Source organism: Vigna umbellata, chromosome 8 (assembly GCF_029865625.1).
Source record: "Vigna umbellata cultivar VRB3 chromosome 8, Vumbellata_1.0, whole genome shotgun sequence".
NCBI lineage: Eukaryota > Viridiplantae > Streptophyta > Magnoliopsida > Fabales > Fabaceae > Vigna > Vigna umbellata.
In genome coordinates, this window is record NC_142172.1 from 46,445,292 (window position 1) to 46,456,600 (window position 11,309).

Here is an 11,309-nt window from a genome sequence, read left to right on the forward strand (position 1 = left end):
ATAATATCCTAAAAAAGAGAAAAATAGATGAAAGTGAATTATATGTGATCTTTATTTAGCATTGCCGGTGCTTGGATAATTTTTTTCCATAAAATTCTTTCATTAAAAATAAGAAAAGAAATTAAATTATTTTTTGTAAACTTAAATAGATAAAAATTCTCACTTATATTTTTTATATTAATATATAAACTGATGAATAAGTCAGTTTTTGTTCTTAAAAAAAAATATATGAAAACGTCTTGAAAACATATCCTAATGACTACTGAATTAGCAAAGAGTAATTCAAACAGTAGCTCATATAGAGATGCATTTGTTCTCTTTTGCGTGCAAACTAAATTGGCCCTGAGCTAGCTAGCTAAGCTTAATTTTAAGCAAGAAAAGGGATTCTCTGAGTGAAGGTATTTTTGAATCTGTAGAAAAGCAGTTTGGATGGAAAGGTTAAAATTCTTGGAGACATTTAGGCCATGTGATGGCATATAGCCAAGAATATTTCTTAGTCAATTTCTTCATTGACAAGCTTCGAGAAAAGTGCCATCACTGGAAAATAGTTGGAAGCTTGAGAGATGAAATGCAATATATGGTGAAATATCCTCTTCTCTGCTTATGATTCCAGAAAGAAGACAAGGGAGTTGCTAGAATGGTAGACTAGTCCAGTTTAGAGTAGTTACCCAAGGCACTTGTTTCTTATGCACCACTATCTTCAATTTTTCCTACTTTTTTCAAGATGCAAAATGATGACCTTTCTACACATCACACATACACTCGGTACTTCATTTTTATGAGGGAACCCCACCACTCAGTACAAGTGGCTGCTCTTGGAGATATGCAAACGAGTAGCATTTTTCACTGTCTTTAGAGATCGTTATTAAATGTCATACACACTTTGCAAGTGTCACTCCATCACAAGATGTGACTTCACTATTCTTTTCCTCTTTTCATTTGGGATTCGAACAGAAAAATAAATAAATCATCATTTACATCAAAATAGATATCCAGAAACAAAAAGAGGGAATAATAAAAACGCACTATTTCCAAATTACACTCATAACATCCAAGATACACTGCCTTTGTCAAATTACAACTTTTTTTGCAGCTTCTAAATAAATCTGAAACAGGGGAACATTAATATCATCTCCTGCATTTTTCTATTTAAATATATGCTATTTTAAAAGGTTCATATTAAAATGACGTTACACTTGGTACTACTAATCTCTAACAATGAGACTATTATGTATACTCCCTATGAATCAGTATAGCATAAGAATCTTCAAATTTGTTTTGCAATCATATACCATCCCACAATAAAAGAACTTGAGATGCATGCCTTCTCTTGACAACACTGTCACATAGCATCCATGTTCCATAAAGTGGTATCCTCCACACTGTCTAACATCCATCCATTCCCTGCGCTCTGAAAATCAAACTGTGGGAAGTCGTAAGTTCCCATGGCTGAAAGGGGATCCATGTTTAGGCCTTCCATGCCATAGTTATTGGTATCGGCATAGCAGTTGTCCTGGATTGGATAGCTGTAGACATTGTTCTCAAGCACATTGGGAGGACTTTTGGGGTGTTCAGAAATTCCAAGCAGCTGTGAAAATGGGAAGGAATCTGGGGATGGATTGATGGGGTTGGACATAGTACCAAGATGATTTGCACCGTCCATAATGAATTCCCTTTGTGGAGGAGACGATGAAAACACAGAGGGTATATTGAAGCTGCTTGACGTTGAACTCATAGAAGCTTCTCCAGAATTCCCTAAATTCACCATGCTTGTCATGGAACAGTGAGGACTCGGAGAATTGTTCTGTTCCATCTTTTGGAGCAACCTCGGCATCCAAAAACACTTCACGGCATCAATGAATCTCTTGCTTCCAGACTCAATGTTAAGTTGGCGTGCCTGCTTCTGTACCCTTGTTCTCCAATAATTCTTGATCTCATTGTCTGTTCTTCCCGGCAGATGCTGAGCAATTTTTGACCACCTGTCCCCAACCAACAGCAAAAGCTTGTCAAACTCATTGTGATTTGTTCAACAAGGCTAATTTTGAGTGCATAAATACTCATTTTTGGGACAGATCATTGAATATCGGTTACCTGTTACCCCACTTGGAATGGAGTTCAAGGATCAAGAGTTGCTCCTGTGGAGTGAGGTTCCCTCTCTTAATGTCTGGTTTTAAATAATTCAGCCATCTGAGTCTGCAGCTTTTTCCAGTCCTCTTCAGCCCTGAGATGTTGGATTGGAATAATGTTAGAAAGGTATAGAACAGTTACAAGTGAAAGTGAATGAAGTTATTCCTCTAACTTTAAGCGTACGTGGAATCTGTACCTGCACTCTTGGCTAACATATTCCACCGACCTTCACCATGACGAGCGATATAGTGAATGAGCAGGCTGTCTTCTTCAAGAGTCCAAGGTCCTCTTCTCAGCTCACTGTCTTCCTCATTAGAACTCAAATCTCTCTTTGCAATTGTGGACATGGTTAGTTTGTGTTTTTGTGGTTTTCAACACAGCAAAAGAATTGCCACACAAGTTATAGTTGGTGTTTGCAAGAGCAAAGAAAGTTATGGACGGTTTGAGTATGATACTGCTGAGAAAAAAGTTTAAGCTAACACCAGTAGAGGCAAGCAAATTAGAAATGAGTTTCTGTGAGGGTTTCTACATCATCATCATGGGCCTATATATATATATACTCCCCACGGAATTTTGTTAAATGGGTTTGGTAGACTAGGGAACAAGAGGCTATACGTTAGCTCTTGGAATAACAGAAGTTGTGAGTGATTATATTATTATGCCCTTTTTCAAAATAGGTCCCACCCATACTATTCCTTAGTTATGCAAAACACCCTGAACAAAGACGCTAAATTGCAAGTGTTAACAAAACACCCCCACCCGTCCATTGCTCCATTATCTCCCACTAAACAAACATCACATAATCTAAAAAGCCGCTACTAAAGGAGGGAATATATTAAGGTTATGCTGTTAACTATAGAAGTTGATTAACTAACTTGGAACTGGGCAAATCAAAGACTTTCCTCTACCCTCAGGACAAGATTTTGGAGAATTGACCGTGTAAATATTGATCGTGCAGAAATTAGCTGCGGAATATTTTGATTATAAAGCACGGTGTTTTTTTTTTCTTGGTGCACCTTTTTGCTGTAAGAATCGATTCAAGATTGCAGAATCCAAGAGAAACACGCCAAAGATTCTTTCTTAAGTATACATGTATCCCATGTTAATGACTAAAGAAATCTCTATATACTAATTAGAGTCCGTTATATTCTTTTTTAACTTTTAGAGAATCCAGTATCCATCTGTCGTAATATATCTGAACGAGAAACCAATGTTCTAGATAAAAATTACGTTTTCAAGAAAGGAAAATTTAACCCACATATATCTCTAACGGAATGCCTTTTTTCCAGTCTAGGGTAATACTTTATACAGCAGTAGAAGAACCAGAAATTCTTGTCACATATCTTTCTTTGCCATTAGATTCTCCTCTCAATCTATACACTGCTACGTTACTACTCTACATAATGATTGTATTTTTCTGATTCTGAGAGAGTTCTCTCTCAAAAGTTGTCCTTTGCATCATTGTACAAGTAAGTGGTCTTCACTTTTTTTGTAATCACACAGTGGTGTTACCATGCTTGTTTTTTTCCTGCGCAGAAAAAGACTCCTTAGAAAAGTAACTACACTTCCTTTCCCTTAACATCATGTACTACTTACCTATCACGTGTTTCACTCATTCTCCGAACTATATTGCCCTCAGGAGTTAAACCGTTAATATATAATTAGTACAATTCCTTATCTCAGTTACGTTATTGAGAATATGTTATTTTTAAGAGTTTAAGTCTCGACCAATAAAATCTCATTATTGATATAAGTCTTAAAAAATTACCACTCATATAAAAGCATACAAAATAATTAAAAATAATTGTTGATTTAGTTTTTCAGTAATTACTGTACGTTAACAAAAATATCCTGTATTGATATAGTAATTCTTTATATTATCTGTGCATGTAATAATTCATCAACTGGGTAAATGGTTAAAGGAGCTCTTAACATTTTAAGGTTAGCCTCTGAGGTGTCCCAAACTTCAATAATGGAGCTTTATATGTAAATTCGTAGTTAGTACAGGGAAAAAAAGTCACTTTCAGTTGAACTTGTTTAAGTCCGTAAGAATTTAACATGAGATGATTAGGATTTTTGGCTTACGTAGGTTGTAGAGCTCTATATGCTTTTAATGTGTGTTGAAATAGGATAATTATCTTTTTTCTTGAAGATAAGGTAATTATCTTTAGGTGGCTAAGTAGCTGTTTTGAATTGGTGCCTAGCTGATAAAGAGGTTATTGATGTTGTTGGAGGTCGTTTTGGATCTTTCCTGGCTTATAGGTATTTCGTGACCTCGATCATGTATTAGGTTTAGAATAAGATATTTTTAAAACAGTCAAGTTCTTTTAGCAAGTTTTCTTAGTATTTTTTGTCGTTAACACTTTGTTGACCAGATTGTAACGGTGGAAATCTCTAAAGATAAATGATTTTGAACTTATAATTTTATAGTTTGAGTACAATAATTGAAAGTACTTTTTTACTAAAATTTCTTGGTGCTCGAAAAATAAATTGTAACTTAAATTAGAAAGCAGTGGCGAAAGTTTATGAACAGATTCAGATGTAACAGAATGTTTGAGTTGAGGGTCTTATAAAATGACAGCTCATGATCTGAATGTGTGTAGAAAAGTGTATTTACATTTAATGTTTAACAGTGTTTGATGATGAGAACAATATATGTTTTGTTAATATGAAAAGAAAAGAGGAAAGGCGTCCCTAAGACTGAAGAAAAAATAGAAGTTGAAATGAATGGATGGAGAATGTGGTGTGTTTTGCAAGTATTTCTATATAAGTAACGTGTTTGACTGAGGAAGAGAAAAGGGGAGTGAAAAGAAGATGACAGTGTAGAGATACATACAATGTAAGAGGAAGGCGAGCGGTGGGGAAGAAGCACGTCAGCAACTAAATGTTAGTTTGGTCAGAAAGTGGGGACATTACGTTTGTCTCGGCCAGCCAGCTGTTTCCATTTTTTTCTCCTTCTCTGTTTTTTCTTCCCATCAATTCTCGCGTGCTCCTGTTAACTACATATAAACACATGCAACAATTTCATTCAAATCCACGTTTATAAAATTAAGTACTACTTTAACTTCATTACCCAGAGCCTATCTGCTCACCAATTTCGGTTATCTGCACTTTATTTTTTACTTCAAAGACCCATAGCCATACACCCCAAAAGTTTCATCCATCAATTTCACATCATTTACTTAGACTTTGATGAATTTTTTGGAAGGGATTCGATTTAACAGGAACTATATAAATGTCACTGGGTAACCTACATAAAAAATTTTATATCATTTCTAATTTAACAAAACATTAAGTTTATAATTTCTTTTTTAAAATTTTGCCATTTCTGTTTAATGTAGGATTTAGATTTACAGATAAATGATTTTCAATCATCTTCTTTGGGGGTATGTCTGCTTTCATTGGTGTATTTCTTTTTAAAATGATTCTTTTCTTATAAGAGAGTTTATTAGAAAAAATTATATATATGTAATCTTAATTTAAATCATATAAAAAATTAATATAACTTTTTAATTTTAAATTTTAAAATCTCTAAACATTGAAGTCTTTTTTTTTCTTATTTAATTTTATCATTTGTATTCGATGTAACTTAACTCACACTTTAATTAACAACATACTCTTACAAACAACTATACTGATTTAATCTAACCTTTGTATCAATTTAATTAAAGTGTTGTGATCTTAAAAGAAAGCTAAGATATCGCATGTTTCCACCATATTTACTTACTCTTCTAAAGTTGTATTAAATATAATAACTTTTACATATTCTTCTTGTTTAATATAATTGATAGTGTTTTAATTCGGAGAGACTCTCTACAAAAAATTTAAATCACTTAATCAACTATTTCAAATTGTTTAACTAATCAAATTTGTTCTACCTTGATAAATATATTAATAATTAATAATTAATTCTTTGTTTAAACATAGTAGTTTTTAGATGTATCACCATTAATATATTAATTTAAATATAAAATTAACTCACAATTATAATAATTTAATAAAAACATTACCCTAATTTAATCCTATATATCATGGTATGTTTCGGTTATGGATTAAGGTTATATATTTTTTGAGTTTTGTGTGTCCTAACATTAATCTTTGTCATAATTTGTCTTTGAACTTTTTTTTTCAGTGTAAAAGGTACTCTGATGCCAAAGTTAATAAAAATCCAGCTACTTGGAGTTAATGTGTAATAAATACAATTACTTACCTTTTTACTTCAAACTTATATTTATAGATTTCAGGGTAAGTTTTGGCTCACTAACGGCCTAATTATGATTTAATTGGTGTTAATCATGTTTTGTCTCATATTAATCTCTATCAAACCTAATTGTTGTTTAAAGATAACCGTTCGATCTACAGCTGCAGTTGCTCGATCTCTTGAATGGTCTTCTTGATGTTTTTAACTGTATAGACTGTTCTATCCTGAATTAATCGGACAATCATATAATACGTTCTATTAAAATAAATAAATAGTAGATGAAGGTGTACAATTAAATATATATCGTATTAAAATTTACCTTTACCATTTCTCTTTTTTACATTATTAACTAATAAAAGTGTCATAGTTGATTTTTTTAAGATAACTACTAGTGAATAGTTTCATATATATATATATATAGAGGTACTTCCCATCAGTGACGGAGCTTCTTTGTCTGTGATGGGGATTTGTCTTCTCATTCTTTTTATACAAATAAAAGTTAATATATATTTTTTAATTTTAATAAATTTAATATATTTGACCTTCTCTAATTTATATATATTATAAAAAACCAAAAAATATATTTTGAAGATCCTATCCATTATTAACTGCACAAACTATCTATATTCTCGTATGAATGGAATTCGAGAAAGAAAGATAACAAGGTATCTTTTGACGTTCGCTGAGTGGGTGAAACACGTGTCGTTTCTCTACAGGTGGTTTTTAATAAAACAAAGACCAAAAAGGAAAAGATTATTATCTTTTAAAAATATTTATAGAGTTGTTATCCTTTTTATTTTTTATTTTTGTCTTCTTTTCTACGCCCAAGTCATATTTTTGTTTGGAATTAGGTGAATTTGTATGAAAGAAATGCGGGTTTGCAGGACTAAATCAAAACTGTAAGTAAATAAATAAATAAATGTGTATATATTTTTTAACATAGGAAATATATGAAAACAGGATAAGCGTCGTCACTGTTAATATTCTGAATTAACATTACAAACATGCATGAATAAAATAAATAGCGGTATATCTATATGTAGAAACTGCATACAAGTACGCCCACGAAATATGACGTACATCAAACGCAATGCATTACAGTGAAGTATAGAATCCTCAACATCAACACACTAAATATAAAGCCTAATTTTTTAATGCAAGTATTTATTAAGAAAATGTAACTTATTGCACTGAGTAAACAATCAATACACACAGAATTTCTGTTCTTCAATCGTCCAATCTTTAGTTCGAGTCTTCTTCTTCGATCTACTGTTTGAAGGTGTATCTGTCAAAGGTTCTCTGATACTTAAAGTCAGTAAGCTGTTCGTTGGGTAGTTCAATATAATAGTAATAAATGCACAATAAATACGATCATCTACATCTTACTTTCATCTGTATTTATAGTTTTTGAGCGTAGACCAAGATTAGTAAAACTTTAATCTCAGTACAACACCCCTAATTATTATTTACTTTAATTCCTATAGTATAACCTACTTTTTGCATACTATTGAGCGTCTCTAATTGACCGATCGGTCCAACTATATTCAGTTTTGTCCTGACTTTATTCTTAAATTGTCCGACTTTGACCAACATGGAGGCGGACTATAATACCATCCAATCTATACATTACAACAAGTATATATTTGAACTAAATTATATTCCATCTCTCAATTTTTTTTACATAAACAAATATTCCAACAATCAAACTGTCAATCCAAATTTCTCTACTACCCCAAAAATACCAACATAATATACACCAAAATAGATTTGTACATAAAAATTAAAAAAGATGTTCAAACCCAAAGCCAAAAGGGCTCAATTATCCGGAAATACTAATTGTTTCAGTCACAACTTTTATCAGAGTAAAATATATTTTATACTCAAATGTAAATAATTTTCAAAACATTTTTCTTGCTATTTTTATCTATCTAAAATTTAAGCATATATCGAGATCTTATTAGTAATGATTACAGATGAAAAGTTGACGAGGATAATCATTTTAACAAGTAGGTTTTATAATTATAAATAATTTATATCAGATGTATAATAACATTATATTAACATCATATTTATATAAGTTTTCTTTTTATCATTATTTACTAACAAACGCGTAAAAAAGTTGTTTAAATTTTAAAAAGAGGAAAGCAACGCAATTTTTTAAAGAACGTATCTAATGTTTTAGGAATTTTACGCAACATATAAATCATATTTTAGTTTGTTTAGCATATCAAAATATCGATTTTAATCATTAATGAATGATAAAGATAATTTTAATTTCTATGATTTAGAGTGAGTGTATATAAACATTTGCCCACTTACATTTGTAAGACTTAATTAGTTAACAATGAATAATGTGTATATTTAAATTAACTGTGAAAGGTTTGGCACTAAAGATATTTGAATATGGTTACTAAAAAATAAAGATGATACGTTTTATTTGAATTCAAGAAAAAGAATATTAAAAGAAGAATGGATGTCTGTTTAGACTGATTATATTCTATGTATGTGTATAACATGGTTACATAAGTTTTTTTGTTAGAGGGAATTTTTCAAGAGTAAAAATAAAGATATTTTATATATAAAAATATTATAAATTTTACTATTAAACACTGATAAACTTACTGGACACGCAAAAATAAAATTGTAAAGTAGACTAGGTAAATCAAGAAATGTTATCTCTCTATTTATTAATTAAATTATACTGTGTATCAAGGTTTAAAATATAAAATCAAACTATACAACATTAACTAAATTTAATCAATAGTCTTAAACGCAAACCCTAAAAACATCAAAATATTTAGGTTCGTATATCTCTCGCTTCTCAACCTCACCAACACATGAGAATATTTTCTTATATATTTTTAAAACTGTTTGATCTATTCACAGATTAATACTTTTAAAATAAAATGTACATATACTTATATATTTTTAATTAATTTTATCGTTAATTAATATAAGTCTTTCAATACTTTTTTAAATCAAAATATATACACGTGAAATATTTTATTTTTAATTAATATAAGGCTTTCAATACTTTCTTAAATCAAAATATATACATGTTGAATGGAAAATTAAATTAATAAATAATTTGGATAGCAAATAAAATAATTTAAACAAACAATAAATTTAACTAAAATAAATTTTAATATTTTATTAAAAATGAATTTTAAATTTAACTACATTTCATAAAATCAATTTATTATAATATTTGTAAATTGATTTTATGGATGAGAAATTCAAACCTATATTAAGTTATGTAAAGAATTAAATTAAAAATAAAAATTGAATTTTATAATATAAAAAATAAGAGTGAAATGTATTTTAAAAGTTTAAAGTTTCCAAAGGCTGTATGATTAGAGTGGACATATATGGAAGATAGCATAAATTTTGGTGGTTTGTTTGAGATGATATAATGAAAAGTGAGAGTAATAATATGAACAGTCAATGATTGAAGGAGAGGTGATATGAAGTGGACATGAAAATGTCACTTCACATAAAGAATGGAGGAGATGCCATAAAGGTTTCAAAGTAGTGTGAAGGTGGAGGAAGAGATAGCATAGATTAGATTATAGATTAGATAGATGCTTTTTATCGCTTTCCTTTTTCATTCTAAAATCCTACTAGATCGATGCATAATTAATGTCACACGTGATGGATTAAACACATTAACAAATTTTTATTTCTCATTAATTATTTTATAAACACAATTTCCTCTTATATTAATTTAATTTACTTGAAAGATAAACATAATTATTTTTATCAGAATATCCAAGTACAAAAATATCGTTATTAGGTTACAGGGAAAGCATGCGTGGTGGGCACATATCTATGACTTAAGAATAGGGTACATCCCTGTAATTAAGCTTCATTAAATAAGTTGCCACGTACCCTAAGAAGGGGTTTCTCTCTCTTTTTCAGATTTTTTTTTTCTATTCCTACCTTCTTTTCTAATCTCTATACAATACCTAATTATAGGATTGAGACATTCTGCAGTTGCATTTTCAACTGCACAAATCTTAAACATTTAAAACCTTTGTTAATTCTTTTTATCAAATTGGAGGATGATTTTTTTTTTTTTTAAAAAAATTAGTTGTCATGGATTAATAATTGTGGTCCAAGTCCGACCTTATATGATTTTATCTTATTTTTAAATACAGAAAATATATAAGCTTATTACACGATAAGAATCATTGCACATTTTCAAACATTCACATGTATACATAATTTTTGTTTCTTTTAATATTTTTGAAAAAAAATATAAATATTATATTAAAATCTATATTTGTATTTCTTTATTTAAAATTTTCGTTTTATTTCAGAAGACCACTGCTATTTTAATAGTTCCATTCATACGAAGTAACTATGAATATTCGATGTTTATATTAAAATAAAATGTCTAGATTTATTTATCGTTAACTCATTGGGTTATTTTAGATTGTTCTTATTAAAACAATCAATTCTTATAAGAAGGGAAGAGGTAATTCTAAAAATACTTAAAAGTATTCTACTTAAGTTTCATAAAAAAATTATTATATCTAAACTTAAATTAACGTTATTTAGTAGATATCACGAATATTTCATAGGTGGAGATAATCACACATAGCCATGAACGTAATAGTGCATAGGGATTGGGATATAGGTGATGTGTGGACTTAGCATGTGTGACAAAACTTTTTTTTCTTTTATTACTTTAGATATATTGAAAATTCAAACTTAAGATGTTAGATTGAAATACTCTTTTTATAATTTTATCAACGCGCTAGGTTGTATGTCATTATGATTTAATGCACACAAGAAGAATTTTTTTTATAGAAAAATTTACAATAAATAAATAAATAAATTGCAGAGGTGTAAGCAGAAAAAAATTGTGAATTTGACATTCAAAAATTTGTTAATGTGTTTGGGCCGTTTTTGACAAAAGACGCTATTCCGGCCTTTTTGTGTGTTTTCTTAACATTATGCCAGAGAGGAATCATCACGT

The 11,309-nt window shown here is 29.8% G+C and overlaps 1 protein-coding gene across 1 annotated transcript; it reads right to left on the reverse strand.

Moving 5' to 3' along the window:
* Positions 1-1,122: 1,122 nt before the first annotated feature.
* Positions 1,123-2,647, reverse strand: MYB62 (myb domain protein 62). Its single transcript, XM_047308778.2, has 3 exons — positions 2,324-2,647; positions 2,092-2,221; positions 1,123-1,979 (listed from the first exon to the last, which is right to left on the reverse strand). The coding sequence occupies exons 1-3, from the start codon at positions 2,472-2,474 to the stop codon at positions 1,343-1,345; spliced, it is 918 nt and encodes a 305-aa protein (XP_047164734.1). The 5' UTR covers positions 2,475-2,647; the 3' UTR covers positions 1,123-1,342.
* Between the last annotated feature and the right edge of the window lie 8,662 nt (positions 2,648-11,309).